Source organism: Taudactylus pleione, unplaced genomic scaffold (genome assembly GCF_031769625.1).
Source record: "Taudactylus pleione unplaced genomic scaffold, aTauple2 ptg000915l, whole genome shotgun sequence".
NCBI classification, from domain to species: Eukaryota; Metazoa; Chordata; class Amphibia; order Anura; family Myobatrachidae; genus Taudactylus; species Taudactylus pleione.
The window spans coordinates 175,967-192,621 of NW_028285316.1; the positions used below are offsets into that span (position 1 = coordinate 175,967).

General features: G+C 42.0%; 1 protein-coding gene across 3 annotated transcripts in view; it reads left to right on the top strand.

The window, feature by feature from the left end:
* The window catches only part of SLC24A2 (solute carrier family 24 member 2), a 244,196-nt gene that overhangs the window by 22,775 nt on the left and 204,766 nt on the right, over positions 1–16,655 (top strand). For all 3 annotated transcript variants that reach the window (XM_088459587.1, XM_088459589.1, XM_088459588.1), the window contains exon 2: positions 9,575–10,647. In XM_088459587.1, the coding sequence (XP_088315713.1) occupies positions 9,721–10,647 (927 nt within the window). In that variant the 5' untranslated portion in view covers positions 9,575–9,720. The remainder of the gene's footprint in view (positions 1–9,574; positions 10,648–16,655) is intronic.

Consider the following 16,655-nt stretch of genomic DNA (forward strand, 5'->3'; position numbering starts at 1 on the left):
GAGCAATATTTAACCCTCGGTCGCCCCCCCCCACGCTACAATTATCGCGGCGATCCGCCGATATCGGGCGGATCGTCCCAATAATTGTAGCATGTATGGCCAGCATAAGGCTTTACTTACTTTATAAGACCTGGCTTCATATTTTGTTGAATAAACTATGACAAATAAAATATGTTATATATTATTTTTCACACAATATCATATTTATAAAATGTTAAGATTTGGCAAGAAAGAAAAATGTTCTCTGTATGTTGAAGAGAACTATCAACACATCTTTGGTAATTAAAACATTCATCTAAGGAAGGATTGGGGGCTACTTTGCTGTATACTGTACCTGACAGCTATGCCAACTACAGAGAGAAATGGTTACTAAATATACAGTACATCAAACACAAATTGGAGCCTAAGTGGATAATGCATTTGAAAGTATTTTATACAAGGTCCAGCACAGGGAACTGCACACCATCCAATGCATAATGAGGGCTTTATTGTGCATGCGGAGGCACAGCCGGATTTAGACCTCATGGGGCCCTAGGCAAGATACTAATTTTGGGGGCCCCCTCCTCAAACAATCCATACCACTATTGCAATCTGTGGCTCGTCATGCTCTTAGGTAAACATTGCAGAACAATAAATTGAAATATTATAAATACTACTAACAGATCATGAAACAACACTGAAAAGAAAGAATCCCAAATCTACCAAAAACATCCACTTAATTATACAAGGCAAAAACTGTCAACATGTTAACAAACACACACCTGCCTAAATAAATAAACCACATTTTAACTTCTGACTCATGCCCCTGTACAGCAACCTGAAGTCAAGGTTCGCTGCGGCCTTGAAACGTCGGCTATGTATGTATGGGTTGGGTACGGGAATACCGATGTCGGCAACCCGACAAGGTTAGGATACCGATACATGCCCGTAAGTATCCTACCCTTAAACCTAATCCTCCATCCCCGCAGCCTAAACCTAATCCTCCCCCTCGCAGCCTAACCCTAACCTTCCACCCCAGCAGCCTAACCCTAACCACTCTCAGCACAGCCCCCCTCTTTCCTCATATCACTGACCCCTCTGCGCTCTCAGCACAGACTCCCCCTCCCCTCATATCACAGACCTCCTCTTTCCTCACATCACTGACCCTCTTCCCTCTCAACACAGATCCCCCTCCCCTCACAACATAGACCTCCTGTTTCCTCATATCACTGACCCTCTCAACACAGACTCTTCCCCTCCCCTCATAGCACAGACCCCCTCTTTCCTTACATCACTGACCCCCTCAGCACAGACAACCCCTCCTCTTACAGCACAGTCCCCCCTCCACTCACAGTACAAACCCCCTCTTTCCTCACATCACTGACCCCCTCTTCCTCACATCACTGATCATGCTCAGCCCCCTCACAGCTCAGACCGCTCCCCCTTACAGCACAGTCCCCTTCCCTCACCTCTCACAGAACAGCACATCACAGCACATTTCTCCCCTCCCTGCTATCTCCAGCAAACTTACCTGTCCTGCCGGCAAGGATCCTCGAGACGAATGGCTCCGCCTCCTAATAAGTATTATTGCGACGTGACTTGATGACGTCATGTCGCCCTCACGGAGCAGTGCTCCTGACTGGGGAAAGGGGTGTAGCCGGCTGCATACCCTGCCTAATGGTAGGGCCGGCCCAGGCCTCCAACTCTGTCCCCTCCTTCCCCCACCTGGTAGGGGCAGGGCTCTGAACGTCCTGCTGATGACTGCTGTGTGTGTACTTTTGCCGCCCGGCCAGTGCAAGCAGCAGCTCAAAATGCATGTTCTCTCCAGGGCTGGATTCGGGGAGGGCCCAGGCATGGGACGCGCTGGGCCCTAGGCATCTGCCTAAGTTGCCTAGCGGTAAATCCAGCCCTGTGCAGGGGACCAGCAAATGCTTAGGAGAGGCCCCACTCTACTTTTGTGAGAGAGGAGCGGGGACCCAGGAGGCTGGAAAAGCAGCACCAGTCTTCCCTCAAATTTTGCATTGGGGTTCAACTCAGGGGTGTATTAAGAGAAGAGGGGGCCCGTGTGCAGTCTCTGCGTCCGGACCTTTTCCTCTCTATCCGGCAGTGCACTAGTCACATCAGTAAGTACTAGTAGACTGTCTCTGTGCCAGAGTCTACTGTGCATGTGCAGGTCTTTGGAATAATGCCGCGGTGGCCATTTTTCTGGCAATTTTTCTACTTCGCAAGCACGAAATTAAGGGCAAAATGGCCGCTGCGCCATTTTCTCTGTAATATCTGCAGTGCTGGTGCTGCTGATGCAGTACTCCGGAGACGTAAGTATTGAATTTATGGGTGCAGGCTGTGCAGTGTGGATCCCCCTAGGAGGGAGGGGGGGGGGGGGTTATCAAATCTTGGAGAGAGATAAAGTAGGGAGAAAAATAAAGTGCAGGCTGTGCTAGAAAAGTTACAGGAGCTGATTGGTTGGTACTTTGTCTCTCTCCACTTTATCTCCTGTATTTGCTGCATAAGCCACGCTCCTGGATCCTGCTTTAGTTTCTTCTGTAGTGGGCAGAGCAGGGGCGTGCTTATTTGTTTCATTGCTAATTACATCATGATGTTTTCCCCCCACTGCACAATTAAGTATTTAGTTGCATAGTGAGGGGTGCTGCCAAGGAGGAATTGCAGCAGCACACTCCCTTCACCTCTACGTGGACCTTCTGTCCAAGGGGAAACTGTAGACAAGTATAGCATGTGTTCATATGGAAGGGAATATTGATTGTAAATGTTCATAAGTAAATAATTAATGCAATATGAAGCCTATGTAGGTATGGTAATACAGAAGCTGATGCCATTTTTACCCAACATGCCTCCCATTATTCCTGTCCTATAACTCCCTGTGCATATCCTTCTAATGTGCATTGACGAACACAGAGCCTATTGGGAGGCGCTGTGAACAAAAGGTTGGCATAGTGGTCATTTGATGCATGACTTGACAAAGATGCCAGAACTCATTCTATGTACATGAAAGGGCTGCCATGGATGTATCACATAGCAGCCCTTCTCATAACATAATGTAGCCCTGGGACAGTGACTGATAGGAATGACATTGTTACTTAAAGTACAGTAGATTAGCAAATTTAGTATATGTAACTTTCATTTTATAATTACAACTGTATTTTAAATCTCTAGGTGTGAAAACATATAATTACATAGATATTTCTGCATATTACCATTAACTTCCTAATAACAGGCACCTTTATTTGGGCTTCCATGTGCCCTAGTTTTCCCGGAAATGTCATCAGTTTTCTGTCTGTGTGACCACTAAACCTAAAATACAGTGATTTATACAAAAACATGTTAATAATAACATTCAAAAATATACATGTAAACATTTTACTGAGGGGGAGCTCCTGCCCTGGTACATTAACTTTTTGCCCTCACCTTCTTAAGCTAGGTACACACTATATGACTTGCAAACGATGCGATGTCATCAACGATTTCCCTTGAACTCCCGGACAAATGATCTAGTGCATACACACTGTGCAATCTAACAAATGACCAAATTATATATCTTGTATCGTTTGGTGGTTAGATCGTTAATTATATAATGTCATTATATTCCCTGGTCGTTTGGTAGAGAGTGCACACTCCACGATCTGAGGGGAACCGTTAACGAGATTGACAGATCTTCCTACATGTACAAAAGAGATGCGTGAACGATGCCACGGGAACGCGCATAGTGCTTACACAATTGACGATTTAAACGATTTCTTGTGCCGATGCGTCGGAATCGGCCAAATCGTTTAAAATATCGTCTAGTGTGTAGGGGCCTTTACTTTCTTGATGTTAAAGATTAAAGGTTGATCAGGTTGTCGTGGGTTCTGCATGTGCACTGGTCAGCTTAGCTCCTCCTTGTCTGTGACGCCACCTCAGAATCTGTTTTGACCTGTGTATCCAAACCCTAGTGTCATGTGTAACTCATGACTGAGCATCATGTGACTCTTTTGTGGGCCTTAGCAACAGTTACCTAAAGACCTCTTTCTCTGTCCTGTAATGACTGATAACATAGAACTAACTTTGGGTTGGGTATGAGTTGCCGGTGTCAGGATTCTGGCGGTCAGAATTCCGACACCGGGATCCTTTTAGGGTTAACATACCGACACTTGTTGGTCGGTATGCTAATCCTCCCCCTTTTCCTACCCTAACCCTAAACCTCCGTTACTGGTGTCTAACCCTAACTTCTCCCCTAGTGCCTGAACCTAACCCCCCCTCCCCGCACCCCTAAACCTAACCCTACCCCCTTATTGCCTAACCCTCCTTCTAGTGCCTAACCCCGCACCCTAACCCCTGATAGTTACCTTCGGGATGCCGACGGATGGTATTCTGGAGCTGGGATCCCGACTGCTGTCGGGATTCCAGCGCCGGTATTTAGACCATCGGCATCCTGTCAACAGGGATGCTGACTACATAACCTACAGAATGCTCACAGCTAAATAATTTTGTAAATATTTTTAGTTCATGCAAGGTATGGGAACTTACATATTTGTGGATTTTTTAATAGTTCATTTAAGTAAGTACATTTTTTGTTTTAGGTTTAGTAATCCTATATTGAGATAAGTGGGAAAAGGTACTCAAAATGGGTTTAGGTTATTTGTAGTCAGTTGTGGGCTATATTTTATGGCCTGATCCAACTTTAGGTCGCAAACTAACAGTAAATCCTACCCAACCACTGATACTTCTTTTTAATCTAGAATATTTAATCTATAATAGTGACTGTACTTAATGGTCCTGAAACATAACAGATTATATTGACACCAGCCTACATAATGTATCCTCTGCTCAGATAAACTCACATCAGGGGGTGTGGTGTAAGATATTGACAGGTATTAGGTCGACAATGTATAAGTTCATATGGCAGGCTGAATACAACATGGATGCTGAATGAAACTATGGTCAAAAGGTTTTGTATTTTTAAAATTAATAACTATGCCTTTAATAACTTGAATTTGTTTGTCTGTGCTAGAATCTTGTTTAGTGAACCCTTTGCAATATTTAAGAAAGTCTGTCCAGCTGCAGGGGGCTTAGCCACCAAAATGCGGTGAGCCAGTTACCAGAAACATAGGGAAGAAAAAGTCTGTACAAAGGTTAAACGATTTTTAGTGCTGTAAGTCAGAAACATTATTATTATTATTATTATTATTATCCTTTATTTATATGGCGCCACAAGGGTTCCGCAGCGCCTTACAAAGTACATAAACAAGTGAGCACACAAGAAAAACAGTTATTAACAGTACAAACAACGCAGGACAAATACCCTATTTAAACATTGCTGCATAACATTTAAATAAGCAGCATGGCGTCAGCAACCAAGGGTTAGGTGCTGTTGTAAATTAAAGTAGGAGTAAGTGAGGGAGAAGCACATGAGGGAAGAGGGCCCTGCTTGTGAGAGCTTACATTCTAAAGGGGAGAGGGCAGACAAACAGGGGTGACACAGATGGGCTGGATTGTGAGGAAGGAAAATGGAGTAGTGGGTTAGGATGAGAGCTGGAAAGCTTTGAGGAAGAAAGGGGTCATGAGAGCCCATTTCAAGGTTAGGAGCCAAGAAGCAAAGTTAACTTGGAATTTTGAGTTAAGGCCAGGGGGACGAGGAAAGACAGCTACTCGAGGAAGTTGGAAAAGGCCACTGATATGAGCAGTGAATGCAAATAATGAAGTGGATAGTTTAGAAGGTAAGAGTTGGTGGGAGTGGCCAGATGATAGAAGTACCCCAACACCAACACTGTGGCAACTTCCAGGCCAGGGAGTGTGAAAGAATGTGATGCTCCCAAAGGAGATGGCTGCAGGAGAAGTGGTGTCAGATGGGTAAGTCCAGGATTTGGTGATGGCTAGGAGATTGAAGGAGTTGAGTATGAAGCTGTAATGGACAGGGACCAGTAGATTATAGACAGTACTGGCATTCCAGAGGAGACAGGAGAGAGGGACAGAGTTGGGAGGAGAGAGAAGGAGATTGTTAGGGTTGCTGTAGTGTGGGGTTGAGATTGCTTTAGAGAAGGGGGATAAGGAGAGTGTAGGTATGTGATGGACTTCTGAGTGAGGAAGGGTGACAGCAGGTGATGGGCAATGTGGAGGTTTAGTGTGGTGTCGGTTGAGAAGAAGAGGTGTAACTTAGGAGAAAAGGGAGGGTGCAGGGCTTATGAGTTATGGGAGATGCAGTGGAGAGTACTAGATGGGATGAAGGTAGACAGAGGGGAGGAGGGAGGGATAGGAGAAAATGGAGGAGAAAATAAATGGGAACTGGTGGTAGAGGAAAGTATTATGTAGCTTCTGAGTGAGGAAGGGAGTAGAAGAAAAGAGAGACATTGCGTAGATGAGGGATTGGGGGGGAGGAAAAAGCAGTAGTAGTGATGAGAGTGAGATACAGGAACAGTAAAGTTAAAATGTCTAAAGATCAGATAAAAGGAAGAACAGTGTTAGTTGATGTAAAGGCACAACTTCAAGAGTATATAATAAACAAAATGAGTTTTAAGCTGTTAAAGTTGCAGGACTTTAAATTAAGGATAAAGCATTCCTATAGATGAGGTGTTTAAACATGGTAGATACTACAGTGGTGTAGAGATAAATTGATAGTGGTATAGGAATAACATACAGTGTAGGGTCAAACAAACATACATTCAAAAATTAAAAATGGAGCAATCCACCTGGTAGTTGATTGCAATGCTGAAGGTGTGTTCAGGTTATAATGAAAGCTGGTGGCTGAGTTGCAGGGTAACCAGAAGCTCAGAAGATCCTTTTTAAGTTGTAAAGAGTTCTTTTTTAAATGATGTCTTCCTATCTTCCTCCTGTTTAACTCCTATCTAACTCTAAATTATGCTGTGCATATAAAACCACTTAGAAAACCTACTGAGTATATAGTGAAGCATACATGTGTAGTCACTGATTACACCCCAACCCCCAATAACCTCACCCACACCAGATAAAAGTTATAACATTCTAATACAAACAGACAGACCCTAAACAGCATCCCATGTAACTATGAGTTAAAAAAATAGAGATAAATTGATAGTGGTATAGGAATAACATACAGTGTAGGATCAAACAAACATACATTCAAAAATTAAAAATGCAGCAATCCACCTGGTAGTTGATTGCAATGCTGAAGGTGTGTTCAGGTTATAATGAAAGCTGGTGGCTGAGTTGCAGGGTAACCAGAAGTTCAGAAGATCCTTTTTAAGTTGTAAAGAGTTCTTTTTTAAATGATGTCCTCCTGTCTTCCTCCTGTTTAACTCCTATCTAACTAAATTATGCTGTGCATATAAAACCACAGAAAAAAACCCACTTTGAAATAAAAACCAATGTAGCCTTCTAACAGGCCTGCAGCCTGAAACCTACTGAGTACATAGTGAAGCATACATGTGTAGTCACTGATTACACCCCAACCCCCAATAACCTCACCCACACCAGATACAAGTCATAACATTCTAATACAAACAGACAGACCTTAAACAGCATCCCATGTAACTAGGAGTTAAAAAAATAGTTAAATTGCAAGACCTTAAGTCACTCTGGTTTTTGCAGATAATAATTAATAACAAAATACCTATGAAATCAGTATAATCATACAGGACTGCTATTTCTATGTCAGATGACTGGTCCCAATAGATTACCTATGAAATCAGTATAATCATACAGGACTGCTATTTCTATGTCAGATGACTGGTCCCAATAGATTACCTATGAAATCAGTATAATCATACAGGACTGCTATTTCTATGTCAGATGACTGGTCCCAATAGATTACCTGCAGGATGAGAAGGGGAAAATCAGTCAGATCATCATCCCTCACTGATCGCAGAGGATAAAGCTAGTAAGGTCTCCTATCTAACTCTTTAAATTATGCTGTGCATATGAAACCACTTAGAAAAAAAAACACTTTGAAATAAAAACCAATGCAGCCTTCTAACAGGCCTGCAGCCTGAAACCTACATATGATAAAGTGATAACGTAATTATGATGATAAGTTTGGATACCTTCCATTAGGGAGTATAACTATGATTGGTTTTATGCCTTTAGGGGAGTATAACAATGACAATTGTTTGATTGGTTTATGTAAGAAATCATATGTGGTATATAACTCTTGTACAATCAATGTATTGCCAGCTTGCAATTATATTTTTTGTCAGCTCTGTACGAACGTACATAATAAAATCTTCAAGGAGACTTCACCGTGTTCTCGTTACTGCCAGTTCAAGGTCTACACCAATCGGTCGACAGGCAATATGTCGACTGTCAAAATGCTGACAAGTACAGTTGTTCATCTGACAATAGGAAAATGGTCAACACACATATGGTCAACACAAAAAAGGCTGACTTTTTTGTATTTCAAGTCTAACCCTAACCCTCTCCCAAGTGCCTGAACCTAACCGTAGCCTAACCCTAACCCTCCCCCTAGTGCCTAGCCCTCCCACTGGTGCCTAACCCTAACCCTCCCCCAAGTGCCTAAATCTAACAATAGCCTAACCATAATCCTCCCCCTAGTGCCTATTCCCCCCATGGGGCCGAACCATAACCCTCCCACAAGTGTCTAAGCCTAACCTTAAAAATGTTAGAAAAAAAAAAACATGTTTTGACAATTTTATTTCTCCAGCCATTGGCATGTCGACCATTTGTCACTGTCGAACTTTTGTACCGGTCAACCTTTTGCGCTATCAACATTTTGTCCATGTTGCATGTCGATCAGTTGGTGTCGACCTTTTCATTGTCGAACTTTTTACTGTAGAACTGTCATCCGGATGCCCACTTCAGGTATTGTTTATATTTCCGTGTTTGGTTTCTTTGAAAACTATTTTTATTTGCAGAAGTATTGTGCCATGCTGCCTCTTCTGCTGCTCGTTGAGGTGATCTAGGGCATTAATCCAGCGCTCCATCGCCGATTACACCAGTGGATTTCAAAACATCAATTTTATTAAAGGCAAAACCTGACGTGTCAGTATGGAAGATATGTGCGTATAACATGCTAGGTTTTCCTTTAATTACATTGCTGTTTTAAAATCCATTGGAAAATCTCAGAATATTAGCAATTTAAAAAAAACGCCATTTGGTAAATGTCGATTAAAGTTCTTACTTACAATATAAACACAGCATGAATAAGAAGGATGGGTAAATACAAAAATAAATCTAAAAAATAAAAATGCATATGAAACATAATTTTTGTCTTGTAATTGCATAATATGATTGTATTGTGTTGTCTGAAACAATTGAAATACACGATTGGGCAAATATATTGGTTGCTATAAATGACAAATTGTTTATCATCGTACTAACAAAATTGAGTTACTAAAAAAATAAAGGAATTTTAATAATTTCCATCTAGCAAATTAAATCTTTGCCCTGGTTTTTCCCATAAATATGTCCTAAAGATCATTGTTTGATAACTATAAATATGTAAAAGTGTGGACCAAATGTGAACAGGTCATAGCTTGTTTTTTTTTTAAGTATTTATGTCCCTATTGCCCTAAGTGTAAACTTTGTATTGCCATTTGCACATATACTATGCACTATGGTTTCCTGATTGCTTAAGTATATTTACACATTTTTCTTTTCTTTTTTCTTTTAGCATTGATGAAGAACATTCTGCGCAAGAATAAACCTTTACAACTCTTAAAGAGCCCCTAACGCATAGCGAATACGGAAAAGCATGCCAGTACATTGGATTATATTATATTTCTAAGTGCTAACATTTTGTTTCTTAGAGATAACAAAATGGATCTTCATAAAAAATCTACTGGTGATATCGTTGAAAGCTGGTGTTTGGTGAAAACATCACCTCGCCACAACCAGAAGCATCCTTTTGTCCACAAGAAACTGAGACTTATTCGAATACTGGGTCTATTCCTCAGCATAACAGCCATAAGCACTTTGTCCACTTCAATTGGTGCCTTTATAAAGACAGAATTTTACAGCAATGAAATGAACAGTGCTGCAAACAGCCATACACTGCTGCAGCGACATCAAAGAAATCTGATGGAGTTTGCAGAACAAAACCAGAATGATACCCCAGGATCTACTATTTCCATGAACTACAAAAGAGGAAACAAATCAGTTTCCAAGGGTGAATACCCAGAAGATATTTTTTCTTTAGAAGACAGAAAGAGGGGTGCTGTTGTGCTCCATATATTTGGAATGATTTATATGTTCATAGCATTAGCTGTAGTTTGTGATGAATTTTTTGTTCCCTCATTAACAGTTATCACTGAAAAACTGATGATCTCTGACGATGTGGCAGGAGCGACTTTTATGGCTGCTGGGGGATCTGCCCCAGAACTGTTTACATCATTAATAGGAGTATTTATATCTCATAGCAATGTTGGTATTGGGACCATCGTTGGATCAGCAGTATTCAATATCCTCTTTGTGATTGGCATGTGTGCTGTATTTTCTAAAGAGGTATTAAATCTCACCTGGTGGCCACTGTTTCGAGATGTATCATTTTATATTGTGGGATTGATTATGCTCATAAGCTTTTTTTTGGACAATTTGATCCTGTGGTATGAAAGTCTTCTGCTCCTCATGGCATACTTAACCTATGTTACTTTTATGAAGTTCAATGTTCAAGTAGAAAGCTGGGTGAAGAGCAAACTGAACAGGAACAAGGTTGTTAAAGTATCATCTGCTAATTCTGATGGGAAGGTTAGTAGTGTTTTTTCATTTGCCTATCTAAATGTGAATTTTTGTTTCATTTGTGGGAGCAGGGGCTGACGAGTGACTTTCACTGGGGTCCGGAGAGTTACACCTTTGTATTTTACCAAATATTTTGTATTGTAGGTATATACAGCTCTTATAATTTATCAGTGATATTATCATATACACAGACCTGATCACCTGCCTCCTACATGCAATGTGAGAAGCTCAGCTAAACAAATTAACAAGAAAAGGAAAGAAAAGTGGAGTTTTGGGAAATACGGAAATGTTGATGCACTTTAGGCATGGTTGTCCAAACTGTGGAAAACTACAAGGAGTAGATTCGATTAGCTGGGTTAATTCAATTAGATTAGCTGGGGCCATTCAATTAGAGGCACGTGATCAATCTAGACCAGTCCCGAGGTTGCACTGGTAATGTGGATTTTTCTTGCACCCCCAGAGGGTGTGGCTAATTGTATCTCTCCCAAAGTCTTAACCATTCCAGCATCCTGTTGTCCAATTTGGAGAACAACTTGACCCCCAAAAAAGATATATATATATATATATATATATATATATATATATTATATATATATATATATATATACTAGCTATGTACCTCACAGTGACCGTAGAGGGAAACTGTTAGTGATTATTTCTTGGTATTTGATATTGATACCGAAAAGCATCATTTAATTACTTTTTTAGAACTTTCTAGATAACAATTTTCCAGATAATACATCTCAAATCTGTATAAGTAAACTTTTTTTTACACATTAGTAATAATTGTTTCTAAAAATCCAGCTAATTGTTTTCATTGATTTATTGGATTATTAGATTTTTCATGTTAAACTATTAAGAATAATTAACATAATATATATATAGTTAGAGTTAAAGTTTGTAGCTACGTATCTGACAATTTTCATTCACACTTATATAATATTTTACTTTTCTTCCCTCTACTTCAGGGATGGGGAACCTGAGGCCAAGGGGCCGTATAAGGGCCCCGGAATCATTTGGTCTGGCCCTCTGAGCTTTTTTATGCTAGCCTCATCTGGCTAGCAGGGTGCCTAGAATGGCACCCTGCAGCCAAAATCTATGCAGCAGTGCCGCCTGAAGCATCTATAGGACACTTCAAATGGTCACACCGCTGCCTTACAGCTCCCCGGAGCATCCTCAGTAATCGACATTGACATTGCTGTAATCAAAGGCAATTGTGGCCCGCCCCCCTTGTGACAACACACGGAGTAGGCGTGGCCTGAACCAGGCCCGCAAATAATGTTATATATATATCAAAATGGCCCTTGGCAGAAAAATTTTGTGGGCATTTTTATATGATGGCAAATAATGGGGAAAATAAACTTTTGACATAGCAGTGAAAGTCTACCATATAAAAATATATACACGACAGAAATGCCACTTAAGATTTCTGTACTGCAAACATAAATACTTATCACTGAGATAGAGGATCAACTTTATAAATTTCACTGTAAAATTCCTAGGCACATCAGAATTTCCGTATCAGCAGATGATCTTTGCTGAACCATGTGACTGTAGATCATACCAAACCTTATGTGATGTCTGAACAGGGCTTGTGGTTCATATATCATTTATAAGATGTTGTTGATAGTTGTTGTAGGTTTATGCTCTCATCCTGTTGTGTAACATGACATTGAAGGAGCTTTAAGATGTTGTGATGGGTGTATAATAAGTGCCCCAAAGCCTATTTAGCAGGGAGACTGGACAGGGTAATCCTTCACCGACTGAGTTGTGTTAAACAATATCAGTGAATTATGTAGCAGATGTAAAATCTTTAACTACATATTTTTATTGATAAAATGTTGGGAACTATTAATTATGGAGGAATGAGCTATATATTTTTACATTGATTTAAACTAATAATTACTGATAAATGGAGGTAGAAGGCACAACCTTATAGCAACATGACCATCCGAACTGTATGGGGAGCTAGCAAAATATTTGTATGTTGTCTTTATCTTATTTACACAATTATAAATTCAAGGGATACTAACACTTAATATTGCACCTGTGAATGACTGCATGTTATACACATCAATTAACGGAAACCTCAAAATAAAATGCTTCTCTGCATCCTTCATATAATATAACCCCAAGGCCAGTTTAAGGGAGTGACCACACAGGAAAGCGTGAATCCTGCGTTTTTCAGCTAACAAAGGTCAGCATTTAAGCAGCTTGATTGCAGCCATGGTGGAATGTCGAGATGAAGGAACAACCTGATGATGTATGCATAATTTCATAAGCCGAATTGCTATTCTGTGACCTTTTCCCATCACTTGATCCACCACAGCAACGACTGAGCTCTAATGCATTGCTTACTTGTCTCACTGGAAGATTGCACCATTTAAGCACTTCTCTGCAACACCACCCTAATACTGCCATTGACTGGTTCAAGGATAGTATGTGTTCTGCATTGTGATTGGCTGCTCGTGTTGCAATGCTTCTTCCAATGAACAATTAATTTTCCAGATTTCACTGCAGTAGAAGAAAGTTGGCACTAGTAACCAGTTATAGGCCAAGTTGTAGGTAATTACTTTGGGTCCACCTTGTGCAATAAAATAAATAGCATGGCATTCCTGGCCATTTACCACTCCTACTTGTGAACAGTGGTGAACTACATGGGGTGCAGTTGGTGCAACCACTATTGGGCCTATATATGAGGGATGCTGAGCAATCTAAGGTTATCCCCCCTCCTCTACTAGGCCCCTGCATTTCCCTGAGGCCCCTGCTCTGCTCTCACAAGAAAGAAGAGGCCCTCTTAATAGAGACATGCAGAAGTCCTAGAGGCTAGTCACAACAGCGGGCCCCTACAGAAATTTTGCTATGGGGCCCAGTGATACACTGTTCTACCCATGCCTGTGAGGGTATTTTAGAGTTTTTTCTACTGTTGTTGAAATGTGAAAAATGATTGTGGGGCCTATTTATCATCAGAGGCCATATGGCCCCCAATGATTACATAATGATTAAATAATGGTCTCGCTGCAAGGGATACTTAAGTATCCAACTCGCAACAAGGGAGCTGTCCAGCTGTCCCCTCGGTTAGTATCGCAGCTACAGAAGTAGCTCCGTTACTTACCTCCTCCCCGTCGTCCCGGATACGCATGCGTGACCCGAGGTCACGCATTCGCACAGCTGTTGTGGAGGTAGTGAGGAGACGGCGGAGGGTTCCACTCGGATCCTTCTTCGCATCCCCGGAACTCCTTCCCGTAGGAAGGAGCGGAGATCCCAGAAGTGCCGTCTGAAGATGGCGCTTGTTCTTGGAAGCAAACTCCGAAAACTTTCAGTCTTCAGAGTTTGCTGAATATCAGGTGGTTCATTTGGGACTCCTGATGATGAATAGCCCGGTAACCTAAATATGCAGAAACTAGCGTTTCGGCCTGGTTACCAGCCCATTTATCATTTGATGAATAGGCCCCTGTGTCTTCTATTTTACACAACATCATAACACCTCAATCGTCACAATCTCTAAGTGATATATTTTTACAAAGCTTAAAGCATGTGGCAGTGTGACACATCCCAGGTGTGAAGCAGGTCAGTAATCTCAGTCCACTTCTATGCCACGTCAGCTGTAACCTTTTTGATGCTTTTTACTGTTAAGGTTGCAAAAATCTTTGATCCAAGTGAGGATTTCTACATATTAATATTTAGTATTTTACACAGTCTGTAGAGCAATATTATAATACCCTTGAAATTATCCTGTATCAGAGAAACAACAATTAATTTTTTACAGTAGCATGCCAATGTAGTCCATCTATAAAGCATTCAGCTTTAATATCATCTCAGGGACATGATATCCTAGCTGCAGCATTTATCTGGTGTGTCATCAGAGGGAAGTCGGTATATGAAGGGGTCCGCACAGGTTCAGTGAGCTCCTTGTTTTTTTCATCTGATCAGTTGGCAAATAGGCTGTTTTAGTGAATGGTGAAGAATCAATATTATTATCCATATATTTTTTTTTAATAAAGACATTGTGTATTTTAAATCACTTTCCCACATCTGTGAATTTTATTGGACACTGGGGAGAGATATAGTTTCTCTTGGAATAGATCTTTTTATTTTTTTGTGGTATACAAAGTATATACCTTAGTCCTTTACTGGAGTCGGTGAAGTTATACATAAATATGGACTCAGGGCCTGATTCAGACCCTCTCGCAAGTGCTGAGTTCTCGCAACTGGGTCGATGGTGGCCCACAGCGCATGCGCACGACGGAGCTGGCTCCGTCGTGCGCATGCGTGAGACCCGGCTAGCGACGGGCACTCCGTCGCTCTGGGTCTCGCACCAAAGGGGGTGAGCTGTTGATGTTGAGTGACAGCTCGCCCCCTTTGGTGGGCGGTCCGTGGGGGTGGCTGCCCAAACGGAGGCGTTCCCATGAGAACGCCTGCCGTTTGGGGGCGGCCCCACTGACATCACAAGTGATGTCAGTGGGAGAGCTTCCGGCTCTGTTAGAGCCGAAAGCTCTCTGGGGCTTGCGGCCACGAGACCCTACCACAAGGGTCTCGTCGTAAGCCCGATGGTCGCGATGGTTTTGACTATCGCGACCATCATCATGGCTGCTCGCTATAGCTGTGGGTGGTCACCCACAGATATGCGAGCGGCCAGGAGGCCGGTCCGAAAAAAAAAACGCCCGGCCCTGATTCAGAGCGAGCGCTCTGTCAGAGCGAGCGGATCTGAATCAGGCCCTCTGATTGCTGTTGCATCGTGTGTTACAAAACTTCCTTTTTTTTACTTTAAGGAACACTCTCCTTTCAAGTCTGCAAATACATTGTAACATCAGTCTAACATAAGTTGCAGTGCTGCTGAAACCACATCTATTTCTGACTGAGTTTTGCTGTAAGTGGTTGCTTCCAAAGACTCGCAACTGCTCACGCAGGATGCCATACTCAGACAGAGAAACTGCACCTGCCATAGAGCTGGTGCATGTTTTGATGGTACACTGATGCGTCTCTAAAGACACACAGAGACGGAACAGCACCATGGCAAGGCTCTGTAAGTGGGTGTCTCAATAGTAATGAAATCGGCTTTAGTATAAAGTAAAAAGTGAAGCCACTGTGGCGCCTGCGTGCGTCTCAGAATCAGGTCCTGTGTGTTAGTTTTCATTAGGGGTGTGCACCGGCCACTTTTTGTGTTTTGGTTTTGGATATGGATCTTTCTTCGTGTTTTGGATCTGGATTGGTTTTGCCAAAACCACCTTTCCGTGTTTTTGGTTCTGAGTTTTGTGTTTTGGATCTGTATTTTTTTGAAAAAAGCATAAAAACAGCTAAAATCACAGAATTAGTGGGTTTTTCTGATCCTGTGCTATTATTAACCTCAATAACCTTAATTTCCACTAATTTCCAGTCTATTCTGAACACCTCACACCTCGCAATAGTGTTTTTATGTCCAAAAGGTTGCACCGAGGTAGCTGGATGACTATGCTAAGCGACACGAGTGGGCGGCACAAACACGTGGCCCATCTAGGAGTGACACTCCAGTGGCAGATAGGATGGCAGTTTGAAAAACTATGCCCCAAACAGTACATAATGCAAAGAAAAAAAAGAGGTGCAAGATGGAATTGTCCTTAGGCCCTCCCACCCACCCTTATGTTGTATAAACAGGACATGCACACTTTAACAAACCAATCATTTCAGCGCCAGGGTCTGCCACACGACTGTGGCTGAAATGATTGGTTCGTTTGGGCCGCCACAAAACAAGCTGGCAATTAATCTGTCCCTGCACAAACTGGCTCTACGGAGGCAAGATGTCGTCCTCATCCTCCTCATCCACCGATTCCTCACCCTCTTCAGTGTTGTGTACATCCTCATCCTCACAGACTATTAACTCGTCCCCGCTGGAATCCACCACCACAGGTCCCTCTGTACGTTCTGGAAGCTGGTCTCCCTGGAAGAGTTGGTAATTAATTTTTATGAACATCATCTTCTCCACATTTTGTGAAAGCAACCTCCTACACCTTTCACTGACAAGGTTCCCAGCTGCACTA